Source organism: Muntiacus reevesi, chromosome 20, assembly GCF_963930625.1.
Source record: "Muntiacus reevesi chromosome 20, mMunRee1.1, whole genome shotgun sequence".
NCBI classification, from domain to species: Eukaryota; Metazoa; Chordata; class Mammalia; order Artiodactyla; family Cervidae; genus Muntiacus; species Muntiacus reevesi.
In genome coordinates, this window is record NC_089268.1 from 31,425,049 (window position 1) to 31,440,025 (window position 14,977).

Genomic DNA, 14,977 nt, shown 5'->3' on the forward strand with positions numbered 1-14,977 from the left:
TATTCTGTAGCATTTTAATTTTTAAAAAGTTTACATGTATAGATGAATTCTAACTTTTCCATTTGGAATATAAAAGAAATAGAATAGGAATCTATTTTCATCACCTATATGCAGTTACTGTTGACATTTTGTCATTTACTTCCAATTTTTGCTATTTTAAATGGTTAAAATAGTTGTGTGATCTTATTCTATAAACATTTTAGTAGGCTGCTTAACTGTAATATAATAAAACTGTTCATTTAAAAAATTATATGTAGACACTGTTTGAGATATAATAGAGCTTATAGAAGAGATGGAAAGTTTACATGAGATATATAATAAGGTGCTTGGTACAGTGTCTGGGACACTGGCGTTCAACAAATGGTAGCTACTATCATTAATAGTTTGCAAAGGGCTTTTCCTTTTGCAGATATTATTTAATTCATAATGGGTATTACTATCTCTCAACATGCTTTTTTCTCTTTAATGGAATAGGCCAGCCTAGGGCAGTAGGAGTGGTAAGTGGCAAGATCCTGGATACTGTCTGAAAATAGAGCCAAGATAACGATTTGTGGTTGGTCAGGTGAGGGAGAGGGGCTCCCCTGGAGGCTCAGAACTAAAGAATCAGCCTGCCAATGCAGGAGATGCAGGTTTGATCCCCGAACTGGGAAGATCCCCTGGAGAAAGAAATGGCAATCCACTCCAAAATGACTGCCTGGAAAAACCCCACAGCCAAGAGGAGCCTGGCAGGCTACAGTCCATGGGGTCCCAAAGAGTTGGATATGACTTAGTGACTGAACAACAACAATGCATCCCAGAGAGGCCAAGAATATATTATTGCTCTTCAAGAGAATCTTTCTGCTTTGTTGGTTTTGCTAAGAAGGTAGAGTCCAGGCTGAGCAGAGTTCAACAAGTTGGGGCTTAGAGTGTGGTAGAGAAAAGAGAAGTGTCCTGTGTCTCAAATCTCAGAGACGCACACAGGGCCAGGATCCTGAGTGGTTCATAAAGACATGAGTGAATACAGGTTCAGTTCTTTCATATGAGGGATTTGGCCTACATGGCATGGAAATAAAGGATTATTACTCTGAAGTCACTGGGAGACCCATGATCAAAGCAAGTACTCCAGCCTCTGCAAAGCCTCAATCTCCCATTCATGTTTCTTTACAGATTGCTTTTTCACTTATGTTTTCATTGCTTCCATTTCCTGTTTGAAATTTGTTTTTCTAATGTCTCTGACCTTTCCCCTTTCCCCTTAATTTCTCTCCGCTGCTTTCCTTCTCTGTTTATCCCTGTCTTTCCCTTTCTTAACTGCTTTTTCTTTTCATCCCTCCCCACTTGCCCATTCAGACCTTAACCCACTGCTTTCCCACAACTGCTTCTATTACTGAATGCTTCACATTTCAACGGTTCTCTTCTCCAAATGAGCTCTACTTTTGGACCTGCATTTTTTCAATTTTTCACTTACATGTTGATTCTCTTCATATGTGTTTTTATGTTTTTCATCTCACCTGATTAACTGGTCTCTAAGAATTTGGTTTATTGTTTTTGTTGTTCAGTCACTCAGTTGTGCCTGACCTTGCGACCCCATGGGCTGCAGCACACAAGGCCTCCCTGTCTTTCACCGTCTCCTGGAGCTTGCTCAAACTCATGTCCATTGAGTCAATGATGCCATCCAATCATCTCATCCTCTGTCATCCCCTTCTCCTCCTGCATTCAATCTTTCCCAGCATCAGGGTCTTTACTAATGAGTCAGCTCCTTGCATCAGGTGGCCAAAGTATTGGAGCTTCAGTATCAGTCCTTCCAACGAATATTCATGGGTGATTTCCTTTAGGATTGACTAGTTCGATCTCCCTGCCGTCCAAGGGACTCTTACAAGAATCTTCTCCAACACCACAGTTCAAAAGCATCAATTCTTCGGCACTCAGCCTTTCTTAGGGTCCAACTCTCACATCCATACATGACTACTGGAAAAACCATAGCTTTGACTAGACGGACCTTTGTCAGCAAAGTAATGTCTCTGCTTTTTAATATGCTGTCTAGGTTTGTCATAGCTTTTCTTTAGAAGCTATTATTATTGACTTTCAATAGATTACCTATAAGTTGTATCTAAAGAAAATTTTAAAGTGGCTTTCCTCTACCTTCAGGTGCTCAAAAGTTACATTTTAAAATTTATTATTTAATCTAAATCTTCAAACTGTTGTTAGCAGAAAATCTTCAGAGAAATCTTATTTGGGAGGCCAATATATAAAACTAATTAAAGTGAAGCTATTTTGGTGGTAAGGGACCGAGAGCCCTGAAGCCTCCTTGAGCAGTGGTAGGGGTCACACAGACAAAATGAATGAAGGGAGGTATATAAGACAGTAGGAAGCTATGTGGCAGTGGGGACCATGTCTCATTAGACAATAGTCAGCTCTAGTCAACTGTTCCCACATGGGAATGTGGTGCCTGGTGTTGCCACATCATGCATTTTTTGTAAGAGAATCTGGAAAGTCAGATTTTATGTAAAATCTCTTTAAGTAGTGGCAATAATTTTATATTACCAAGAGATAATCATACTTTGTGAGAAAAATGCATGCACAGGCTAAATAGAACCCATTGGCCTGCTTGCTCTCTCTGGTTTAAGATGTGAAAGGTCACTGGGAAATTGCAAGATAAATCTTGCTCCACCACCCCTAACCTATCCTACCCATGCAAGTCATAGTTCATTCCAATATTACAAAATAGCTTTTGTAGTACACAATATTTTTAGCGTATATAATTCATAAGTTAATATATTTTATCAAGCTAACAAAAAACTCGTAGTTTTTTTTTTAAGTGTAGATCAGATGTTAATTCTAAATTCATACTTTAGCCAACTCCAAAAAAGGGGAAGAATGGAAAGGGAAGGAGAAAAGAAACAGTAGTAATCTCTAAAATCTTGTTATATGTCTAACAGAACATTTAGATTGCTGGAGCCACTTGCTTCAGAGAAGAAAAGTTTCGGAATAATGAAATGAACCCTTCCAATGTCATAGTTCATCACATGATGTGCTTAGTGGCAGAACATTAGTGTCTTGTTTGGTAAACCATCAGGTGCTTGTCTATCTCAGCTTCTATAAGTATTTCTGAGTGACTGCTGAAATTGCAATAGTGATCACAGAGTTCCCTACATCTAGCTGTGCTTTTTTGATGTCCCACAGGAATAAGCATAGATGGAAAATAACTCTGGACATTACCAGGGCTTCTCTTCAGTGTGGATTTGCTGATGTACAATGAGGTGTGAGCTCTGCCGGAAAGCTTTTCCACACACATGGCATTCATATGGCTTCTCTCCAGTGTGGATTCTTCGGTGTCCCAGAAGATGCGAGCTATAGCCGAAAGCTTTCCCACACACATCACACTCATAGGGCCTCTCTCCACTGTGCATTCTCTGGTGTCCAACAAGAGCTGAACTATGACTGAAAGCCTTTCCACACTCATCACATTCATATGGTTTCTCCCCACTGTGGCTTCTCTGGTGATGGAAGAGGCCTGAGCTCTGGCTGAAGCTTTTCCCACACTCACTACACTGGTATGGCTTCTCTCCAGTATGAACTCTCTGATGTTGTATCAGATGTGAGCTCAGACAGAAAGCTTTCCCACAGTCGTTGCACTGGTATGGTTTCTCTCCTGTGTGGGTCCTCTGGTGTCGAATAAGGCCCGAGTTATAATGAAAAGCTTTCCCACAGTCATGACACTGGTATGGTTTCTCTTCTGTGTGGGTCCTCTGGTGTCGAATAAGGCCTGCACTGTAATGAAAAGCCTTCCCACACTCATTACATTGGAAAGGTTTTTCTCCAGAGTGGATCCTTTGATGCTGAACAAGATGTGCCCTGTAATAAAAGCCTTTCTCACACTCATCACACTGATGTGGTTTTAACTGGCTATGTATTCTCTGATGGTCAGTAAGCTGTGAGCTCTGAATGAAAGTTTTGCCACATACATTACACGAATAGGATCTCTCTCCAGGGTGGATTCTTTTATGTCTAATGAGGCTTGACTTTAGAGTGAATCTTTTCCCACATTCATCACACGTAAATCTCCTCTCATTTGAAGTGTTTCTCTGATATCTTTCTATCCATCCTTTATGTTCTTGGGTTTCTCCACATTCAAAAGCCTCTCCATTGACTTGGTCTGATAACTTCTCTTGGGATTCCATATCTACAGTAAGTTCCTGCTTTATATCCGGCTCTTCTTTCTTTATTCTTATCACATCATCTGAAGTAAAAAACACAGTATTCAAATGTCACTGAAATATATAGGAAATAAAATGAAACATCTATTAGACATACACAGCTTCAATATACTAACAAAATGATTTTACAACATCTGAAGAGGAGATTGGGAGATGGCAAAGAGAGAGAAGATTAGCAGCCACTGGATGGGGAGGGAGTGATTCAAGAAAAGAGTGGAGAAAAATCAGGGAGGATGATGAGGGATCTAATGAATAATCGCTGTAAACAATGGAAGAAGATCTCAGATAAGAGCGGGTTCATCAGGGAGGCCACAAGTTGGGTAGAGAGGGATGAAAGAGCAGAAACTGTGGGAGTAACAAAACAAGACAGGAAGCCAGCAGTGGCAGGTATCAAGATGGAACCATGAAACAACTTTGTGCAGCGTGTTCTGAGGAATAATGCGAAGACCTTTAGACATATGAAAACATGAGAGATCAGCCAGAAAGAAGCATGACATGTTCAAACGTGCAGAACAAGGAGATTAGACTTTAGACACACAGGGTAAAAGAGACAGAAATTGCTTTAGCTCACAGAGACATTATTACTCTTCTTACAAAGAACACTGGGAATCTGTCAAACCTGAAACTACACTCTGTGGGTCATTTGAGACTGAGATTCTCAAGAAAACAACAGTAACACAGAGGAGGTTCTTTAGCAGACCCTAGCCTCCCATCTGACCTTATCCAAGGAAAGCATGATCCCATAATTTCTTTGTCTGTCTTTCCTACAGAAGTTCCTCTGAGTAGAGTCCCAACAACCCCCACTCTTTCAGGGTGAGAGATGTGGCCACTTCCTCAATGATCAATAGTTTCTGAAAAAAAAAGTGAGAGATTATCCCATTCAAGCCATGTTCTCCCTGCAGTAGTCACATTTTTAGGGCCCAGAGTAAAGGGCAGAATTTATAACCATGTAGAAATAATGCAGGGAAAGGTGGTTTGCTTTGTGTGACAAAAGACACTAAATGAAGGAAAAGACAGCTTGGAGACAGTCACACTGGCCACCTTTCAAACCCACCAATTTCCTTCCCACTTGGTTTTGCACATGCTCTTCTGGCCTACAATGCTTTCCACTTCTACTATTCATTTGGTTGATTCCTATTCCACTTTTAGGATTAGTTACCGTGTTATTTTCTTAAAGAGACCTCTGACATACCTCTCTCCCCATATACAATCTATCACAGCATATTTATTTGTGTGGTTATTTGTTTAATGCCTCTGTCATCAGATTGTTTTAAGCTCCATGAAAACATATCATGTCCACTTTGTTTATTACACCCAGTGCCTTGCACAGTACCTGGAATATAACAGGTACTTAATATACATCTGCTGAATGATGAACAATTCTAACGTCTTCAGGGGAGCTATATGACCTACGTGTCAACACTAACCACAATCCTGTTGGTGTTGAGGGTCCTTAAGCTGGATTTCCATGGTGTGAGGCTGGAGATATGCTGCTTTCTTAGCTAGATCCAGAGGTACCGATGTCTCAGAAAGCACTTCCTGTGTCCAGGCGTGGGTTGAAACCTGAGGATAAGCAAGCTCATTTAGGCAACTGAAGGGCCCACAGAGTAAGTGATCCCCAGAAATCCCACAAAGGACCAGCCTGGATGCCCACTTCCCAACTCTGTCCCCACTGAGCATAGGGCCCTTTCCTATCCGCTGGCCTGATTAATCTAACTTCCTCTCCAGATCTTCCAGCATAGCCACTGCCTCCTCCCCACTCTCTGGATTGCTTCTGTATCCAGTCCTGCAGTTCCTCAGGCAGTATGGTTGAGCTGCGCCAGCACCACCAAGTCCAACGTCTGTTCCTTGGTGGGTATCTCAGGTCTTAACCGCTCATAGTAGAATACCCAGAGCTGGTACAAGACCTCAAAGGGCCAAGGAGTCTCTTGGTAGCAGAACTATGGGAAGCGGTGGTGCAATAACTCCTGGTTGTTTTGGCTGCTCTCTTTTGGGCCAGATCTCTTATTCCCAGCATGCCCTTTTTATTAGTTACTTCAAAGAGCCCTTATTGACTCTTCAGGAACCTCTAGATGAAAAACAGTGGCCATTCTTGCTCCAATGGGCCAAGAGGAGGATTGTTGCTACAAGTGTTATCCTTTAGAGCACACTCCTAGGGTTACAGAAACCACAGTTAAAAAGATAGGAAGGCTGATTCAACATTTGAGCTCACACACTAAGTTTAATCTTTCTGTTCTAGAAGAAAAAGGAAGCTCAATCCCAAATTAAAGAGAATTCAATAAAGAAAATATAAAAAATAAAAGTTTAAGGCAATTAATACCTTTTTCTAAATAGGAGAAGGAATGTTTGTCAAGAGACAGCATTTTTGACAATACTGGGAATATTGTTGGATGCCTTATTCCTCCAAATAACAGCAAAACAATTAGTTGATATGGCCAAGTTAAGTTTATTCTTATGAGAAATGGAGAGCACTTTGATAGTCTTGCTAGTACCTCCTAGGGGAGAAGGCAAAGTCAGAATATTTATGAGGTTTGGGGGGCTTACGGCAGATCTTTCAAGGCAGGATAAGGATTGGGCAAGGATAGTGATAAAGTAGTATAGGTGAAGATTTTCAGTTGAAGGTTTTGAAAAGTCTAAATCCTATCTGTTGAAAGTTGAAGTGTTTGATGTTCACAGAAATGGATAGAGGGGTAAGTTGTTAAACCACGTACTTATCAGTAACTTTTATCTTTTAGGGCAAGTAAAGTTATGTTGATAAAGAAATAAAATAGTGAAGTCACACTTAGGGAAGACAGTTGAATACTAAAATTATGTTAGTGTAGGTAGCAGGCTGTGTGGGTGTAGATGCTTTCAGTTTTCTATGTAATAGGAGACTTAAGCAGGGCCTATGGGTTTAGGGAAATGTGGACTAACAACTGATTAGTATGGTGGACAGTGATTAAGAGCACAGGCTTTGGATTCCAAAAGACCTAGGCTTGAATCCTGTCATGTTTTCTTATATGTGGTAGTTTAACATCTCCAAACTTGTTTCCCCTCTGTAAAAATACTTTAGAGGCTTTTAAACAATGTTTTATTTGAAATAATGTTAAACTTACTAAAAATTTTTCAAAAAAAGGTACACAACAGTCCCTTCCCCTAACATTAACATCTTACATAACATAACCACAGCACAATTCCAAAACCAGAAAAATAATGTTACAATGTGATTAACTAAACAGCAGACCTTATTATATAGCGTCTTTTTGAGGATAAATTAAACTCAGTGCCTGGCACTTAGTAAGACCTCAGTTTAGAGTGCTGCAGTTACCACTGTGACTTGGTCACCCAGCCGCTGGCTCCAGGCATGACGCTTTGGTACACTTCTAGGTTTCGGACACAGAACAGAGGATCACGCAAGGAGGCCCTCTAGTGCCTTCTCTGCACCTAGCATCTTTAACTCACTGGGCAGGTTTGGTAAACACCTCCACTTTCCCAGCCATAGGAGAAAGACTGTTTCAGGAATAACTCAAGATAAAGGATTATGGAGCCCACTAACACGTGTTGTCTTCTACTAGTTTAAATCTTCGAGCGAATAAGACAATATAGTAAGTTAACCAGCTAGACTACAAACCCTTTTCCCAGTTACCGCACTGGCTGGTGCCCCAGCCTCGGGAAGTGTTGGCTGTCTGTGTATCCTTTAAGCCACAAGGACCTGGCTGACCATAAAAGGCTTCCGGGAGTAGGCGGCCGAGTCGGACAAACGGATGGCCCTCATGGAACTCCTCGGGTTAACATTACTGACCCAGGAGTCTTAGTCTTAGAAACTTTCTGGAGCGCCGGCCGGCAGCGGGGCGGGCTCCTGTGGAGTCTCCGCCGGCACTTCCAGCGCTGGCAAGAGCAAGGAAGTGACTCCCCCGACCCGCGCCCGACCGACCTGGGGGTCCCGCCGCGGCGTCCGGCTGTCTTCCCGCCAGTCTTATCCCGGCCCGAGGGAGGCAGCCGCACTTACCGATCCGGCCCCTCGGAGCCTCAGACCTGCTGCCAGCGGAAGTGTGTCCGCGAACCCTGCCCGGCCGTGCGCCCCTGCTTCCGGCGGCTTCGGAGGAAAGGTCCGAGCCGTTTAGTGTGGCCAAGCCCCCCGCGAGGTCTGCACATGGGGACACCTATGTCTGTGGCGTTTTGATTCATAACTCTGCTCCTCTTAAAAAGAGGATCTGAACGCCAGCTCCGCGGCTTTGAGTTCCTAGGCCCTGTCCTGTTCGGGGCGGCGGGCGGGGACATTCCCAGGCGTGCTGCCCCTCCGACCACCACTTCTCCGTTCCTATTCTGTGACCCGAGTACTCGCGTCCTCCTTGCCAGCCTACCTCTCTGGACAGCATCCGCCACTCCGTCCCGACCTCCATCAACTTGAATATATTTACCAGGCAGACACATCGCTCAACCAGAATGTGTCCGCAGCATTGCCATCAGCACAGTTGCTCAGTCTTGACCCGCAAGGAGAGAAAGGGAAAGGAGAAGGATTAAGGCACATTGATGAGTGCGGTGTTGTTCGTTCAATTTACAACCCGGAAACAAGCAAAGAGCAAGGTGATCTGCCCAAGTTTGCACTGCCAGGGACAGGATGCGCACCACGCATGCGTGGCCCAGACCTGTCCTGGGATCCCTACAACGTGGCCACAGTGAGGGCCGCAAAGCCAGAGACTACCGCTGCTCAAATTAAAATGACAGTTTCCAGGCTTAATGTGTGACATTTAAAAATGAAACTGTTACAGGGCTCTTTCAGCTGGATGTAATGTAATGTTGGTTAGGAGCTGTTCAGTACTATAATAGGCGCAAGGAGTACAGCGAAAGTATAGGAAGGAGATGGTCCTTGGCCTAAGATGCTTACAGTCCAGCTGGGGACACGGACTAGCTAGTGCTTAGAAACTTCTGATATGGAGTTGGGCAAGTTGTACTGGAATCCTGAGTTCTCCAGATTATTAGCTAAACTTTAATAAACCCATTTCCTATACAAATTAGAGATACTAGTAGCTTGCAGGAGTACTGTTGTCAGGTTGGTTTATTTCTTTTCCTGGATGGACTAAAGAGTTTTCAAAGTAACAGGCAAGTTACAGCTAAGTTCAGCTCAAGCAGATAGATATTTTATTAGACACAAACTCTCAAAACACAGGAGCAGGTCGCCTGCACATACTCCTTATGTATTAGCTGTTCAGTCATGTCCGACTCTGCCACGCCATGGACTGTACCTGCCAGGCTCCTCTGTCTATGGAATTCTTCAGGCAAGAATAATGGAGTGAGTTGCCACTCCCTTCTCCAGGAGATCTCCCAGACCCAAGGATCTAACTCAGGAATCTGCCTTGCAGGTAGATTCTTTACCATCTGTGCCATCAGGGCATATTCCTTGGCTTCCCCTGTTTTGTACTTCCTGTCTCTTCTTTTGGTATTACCTGTGCAAAATAGGGCTTGTACCTGCCACCAATCAATGAAAAGGAATGCAAATAGGCATACGCTCAAGGTCAATTGACATTTGCAAGTTATATAACAGCACATCTGTTGTATCTGTCTTCCCATAATTCAGTCAGTTATAATCAGGTGTATATATATATATAGAATATTTATGAACCCTTAATAGGCTTCTAACTGCATTAAGTTACTCGAGGAAGTCCCTGTGGTTAGTTTGTATCCACTGTATACCTAGGGCCCATGTGCAGGAATTGGAAAAATCTCTGTGGTTATTTTGTAGCATATCTGGGAGCTCTCCTGTGTGTGCCTGGGAAGAGGTTTAGAGGTCTCTACAGGATACTAGCTTCTATCCTTTTCAGCAAGGGCAACCCTCCTTGTTCATGCCTACCTTCCTACCTAACTCTGTGATGAATTAGGAAATACTACACTGCAATGTTACAATGCAACAGGTAGTAACTTGCTGTTTTCCTAAGAATTATAATAAAAACTATTTGGTAATTCGATTTCTTTCTTACCTTTAGGCAAGAATCCTTACTATTTTATTCTAGGCAGTGAGTGAGTGAACTCCTTGAAACTACCTTAAAAAGCGAGACTCTTCATTTTTGTTATTCCTGCACCCTTGTCTTAAACAGAGTGGCAATTCATTTGTTGCACAATAAAGTTTAATTGTTGCAAGTGGCACAGAGAATGAGTGCTTCAAAACTTCTTTGGCAGACACCACAAAAGTTCTAAGAAACTTAGGACCCCAGGGAGAGGACAGAATCTTCTGGAAAAATCCAACAGCTGATGGGCTGTAACTTGTACAGAATGCTTCCACTCTGCAGGCATTTTCAGTTGGTAAATGGAGTAGGAAACAGGTGTTGGGGAGGAAAATTTTTCTTTCTACATTTCTAGGTTCTTTGGTTGGTCTTATAATTAACATAAAACATTCTCAGGAGAAAAACAAATTGAATTTTGTATGTATAGGAGCCCTGAAGATAAGAGGGGCTTATATGCCATCCTGACTTAAAGAATGGAATAGGTGTCTGGGCTTCAAAGGGCAGGAGGGTAATTCACAGGAGGATAAGAAAAGCAGATGTTTGGTAACTAGGTGTTTGCCCTGCCATATATATAGGTCTTTCAGATTTAAAAAGTTACCTCTGGTAATAACTCTTTTTTTTTTTTTTTTTTTTTTTAAGCACAAGCTCCCTATCTAAATTCTTTCAAGTAGTTAAGGGAGAGGAAAAAGTATTTCCTGAGTCTTCCAGGTTGATAGATTTCAACTCAAAATAATTCACATTCCAAAGTGGCACATTTCAGAGTAGTCTATTCTTCTCTCCTTCATACTCACTTTGAGTCTTGCTGAACTCCCACAAATTATGGGTCCACTGGAATTCTGTGCTCATGGGGGATTACAAATGCTACACGTGAATGGGGGCAAATCCTCTGCTCAGGCACATGCTCTGTTGTCCTATTTTACTTCACTTACAAAACACAAGTTAAAAGATAAAGTTAAGAACTTCAAGACTGTGACAACAGGGCATTAAACTAAGCTCATGACTTTCTGAAAACAGGACATTTCTGAGCTCTAAGGCACTGTGTGACTGCATAAGTCAGCTTTGAAGCTAGTACCACACATCTAGCAGACACAGTGGGGAACCTTACAAGGGAGGCAATTGTGGAGCAGGCTTCAAAGAAATGGGTGATAAATTTGGGAAAAATTTCACCTGGAATTCACAGGTTCTGGTTACAGCCTGGAAACAAGATATGGTGGGATTGTGATAGACTTAATGAATGAACTAGAGTTAATACCTTTGAAAGACATCTTACAGAACAATTCCCAGGGCACAGAATAGAGAAAGAGTGAGCACAGTCTTATTCCATCCTCAAGAGGAAGTAAAAACACAGTGACTGTCATATCTAGTCAGGGTGAATAGAGACTTGCGTTCTGCAACCTGCTCCCATGGTAGTATGGATGCTTCTCTCTCTGGCTAGGACTTTCATTCCCCAATGTTCCCCTATTTAATCACACTTGTGGTCCTGTTTCATCGAGTTCTTTCTCCAAATCCTCCAACATGATCACTAGCTCCTTGTCATCCTTTTGCTGATGTTCTGACATCCAGGCCTGGTGCTCCTGGGGCAGGCTGGTTAGGAACTGCTCCAGCACTAGCAGCTCCAGGATCTGTTCCCTGGTGTGGCATCATTCATTGATGGCAAAGTTCCCAGAGTTGGTTCAGAGCCTCACAGCATCAAGGTCCCTCCAGGTAACAGAAATGCCTAAAGTTCTGACTAGCAGCTACCTCCTGGTTGTTACATTTCCTCCCATGTTGCCTATATTCCTGGTCCCAAGTGTTGCCCTCTTCTTTCACTGTCAGGAGACTTTTCTGTTCTCTTTGATATTTAATAGAGAAGACTGCAGCCAATGTGGCTTCTCTTGTTGCAGAGGCTCTAGGGCACACAGGCTTCAATAGCTGTAGCATGTAGGATTGGTAGTTGTGGGGCACGGGCTTAGTTGTTCCGTGGCACGTGGGACCTTCCCAGACCAGGGATTGAACTGGTGTCTCTTGCATTGCAAGGTGGATCCTTAACCACAGGACCACCAGGGATGCCCTGGCACCATTTCTAAGGTGAAATACATCATTATTAATTTAGAGAAATGCCTACTGAAATCTTTAGCTGAGGTGAAAGACTAGTCATCTTGAAAGCCACTGAATGAACCACTAAAATGTTAATTCAATGAACCGTTAAAATGTAAATTCAAAAGGAAAACTGACAATTCTGGTGAATTGTCATATGTGACCGAAAGCATAAACTAGGTAAGACAGACACTACAACTCGTAATGTGGAAACAATGTGAAGCTTGGCCACAAGTGATGAGATTAAAAATACCAAACCAAGCATGTTGATGTTCTCCACTACAAATAAATCTACAGATAATAGATTTCTCCAAATTTCTGATCATGATCAGTAAGGGATCAAATTATGTCCAGATGTTTGCTAGCAACATAAACAGACAGGTCTGTATGCTTGTGTGTGACTACACATTCCCCACTGACAAGGTGCCTCTGCCAACGTCTCTGGAAGACAGACAGCGCTCCCTGTAGCCAGTGCTGGAGGGAGAGGGGGACGGAGGCAAAGGAGGAGGGTCTCCTTTTCTCCCTCTCCCGGGGGCCTCTGTGTGCACGTGTGCGTGCATGTGTGTGTGTGTGTGTGTGTGTGAGTGGGGGTGGTGGGTGGTGGGTGGAAGAGCAACTGTGTATTCAAAGTTTCAGCCCCTACCTACAGCTGCTGGCCTCATCTCATAGCATCTTATAGCAGCCCAGAGGGAAGTTAAACCTTGGGAAACAGGCTCTTACCCCTTTCCAGGCCTGGGCCTGACAATCCCGCCAGAAGCCCACTAACCCTGGGCACGGCGGCTACTGCCTGGCCTCTCTAGGAAGATGCTCTTGGTGGTTGTCTGCTGGGGCCTGCAGGGAAAAGTCAGCCCAGCCTACCAGGTCCCTACTGCCACCATGATTTTGAAATGTATCACCCATTAGTCTTCTAAAAGGATGATATAGAAACCCCTTCCTCCCAACTTTGAAGTTGTGTTGCTTCGCGGCAAGACTTGTGGGGTCATAGTTCCCTGACCAGTGACTGAATGCGGTTGCCCCAAGTGAAAGCACCCAGTCCTAACCACTGGACAGCCAGGTAATCCCCCAGTACTGTCTTTTCTGATTTTATATCCCATAGTCATATTGCCAGTGACATAGTCAAGGTTAAGAACTAGGGCTCTGGAATAATATGTATGTTTATATCCTGCTTCCACTGTTTACTATGTATTCCTGTGCCTGCTACTTTATAGCTCAGTTTTCTCAACTATAAAATGGGAAATAAAATGGAAAATATAACAGCACATGTACAGTCATGTGATAGGATGCATCAGCCTAGTGCCTGTAAAAAGAAATTATGAGCTCAACATGACCTTAAAACAAAATACTGGGTTATCTAGACCCTATAGTTCAAGGTCACTGAAACACAAATGCCATTCTTATAAAGCTTCTTCATGGAAAATTTTGTTCATTAGATTATCGTATTTCTAACATAAAGGTTCTGTTTCTAGTTAGTTTTCATATAAAAACATGAAATTTAATATTTAGACCTTAAATATTTTTATTTCTCACATTAGTGAAAAGGTACCTCATCAAACAGGTAAAATAAGTAAAGCAGGATTCACTTTTATATCCTGAAATCATTGGTAGAGCTCCAACTTGTTGCAGATTCCTCTCCACTCTTTTCTCAGATACCAACCCTTTCTATACTCTCCTGCCAGGCTTTTCTGGAGAGAGCAGCCAGCAGCACTGAAATAGTTTCAGGACCTAGTTTTGTAGTACTAATTTCCTCAGCCCTCTTCCAAAGTTGTTAGTAGCCAGAGAACCCTATTTCTACCAAGAGAGCTTCCCAGAACTACACCATCCTCCCACCCCAGGAAGGTGCCCCAAACCCCCACAGCATGGCAGTAAAGTCCTGGTTATGCTACTGTGTATGTCCTCCAAATTCGAAGGTTTACTTCAATTTGAACACCCTTCCTTACCTCTAACCCCAGCTCTTGCCTAATTTGCTTCTACTCCCTCCGTGTCTTCCTTCAATCTCAGGATTATGGCCTCTTGCTTTAAGTGCTCTTCTGGTTGTTTACTTCCTGGCATGACCGCTGGACATAGAGTTTGGCTTACGTATTGGAATGCCACCAGTGCATACATCCTCGTTTTTGACATGACTAATTTAGTTTTGTTGTATCTTCAGTTTTTAAAGGACTACTTTAAAAGCACTGTTCTGCAGTACCTTGCTCAAACTATTCCATTTCGAGGCTTAGCCTACCTCTTCTTATGGAGAATCATTAACTAGAGTTAATGATAATGATCAGGCTCTCTTTACCTGAATCTTCTTTCCCCCACACTGTAATTCTGGTTATTTCCCAAGAGTCCTCTTTTTCTATTTTCATTGTCATAGACTACCTTATTTATTTGTTATTGTTTTGTCTCTAAGTTGTGTTTGAGCCTTTTGCAACCCCATGTACACCCACCACACTCCTCTGTCCATGGGATTTCCCAGGTAAGAATACTGGAATGGGTTGCCATTTCCTTCTCCAGGCGATCTTCCTGACCCAGAGATTGAACCTATGTCTTCCGTACTGGCAGAAAGATTCTTTATCACTGAGCCACCAGGGAAGCCTGACTCATTTATTAGCCTCCCCCAAATTTTGCTCTTCTGGTTTGACTTTAGCAAGCAGAAACATGGCAGTAAAGATTATATGCAGAATAGCAAACCAAAAATGAGAGAATATAAAGAGATACTGGTCTTTCAGTCATTCATCTCAACCGATA

The 14,977-nt window shown here is 42.7% G+C and overlaps 1 protein-coding gene across 2 annotated transcripts; it reads right to left on the minus strand.

The window, feature by feature from the left end:
* LOC136151099 (zinc finger protein ZFP2-like) lies at positions 1 to 8,752 on the minus strand. Of its 2 annotated transcripts, none has more exons than XM_065912030.1 (3): positions 8,537 to 8,752; positions 5,621 to 5,756; positions 1 to 4,216 (listed from the first exon to the last, which is right to left on the minus strand). In XM_065912030.1, exons 1-3 carry the CDS (start codon positions 8,573 to 8,575, stop codon positions 3,192 to 3,194), a joined length of 1,200 nt encoding a protein of 399 aa, XP_065768102.1. In that variant the 5' UTR covers positions 8,576 to 8,752; the 3' UTR covers positions 1 to 3,191. The 2 variants fall into 2 exon arrangements, with proteins under 2 accessions (XP_065768102.1, XP_065768103.1); XM_065912031.1 differs by lacking the exon at positions 8,537 to 8,752 and adding an exon at positions 8,107 to 8,195.
* Positions 8,753 to 14,977: the final 6,225 nt, after the last annotated feature.

Coding starts and splice junctions, on each gene's coding strand:
- LOC136151099 (XM_065912030.1), bottom strand. CDS start 8,575: ATGGAGGTCGGGACGGAGTGGCGGATGCTGTCCAGAGAG. Junction 5,757..8,536: donor GGCGGATGCTGTCCAGAGAG/GTAGGCTGGCAA, acceptor GCTTATCCTCAG/GTTTCAACCCACGCCTGGAC. Junction 4,217..5,620: donor TCAACACCAACAGGATTGTG/GTTAGTGTTGAC, acceptor TTTTTACTTCAG/ATGATGTGATAAGAATAAAG.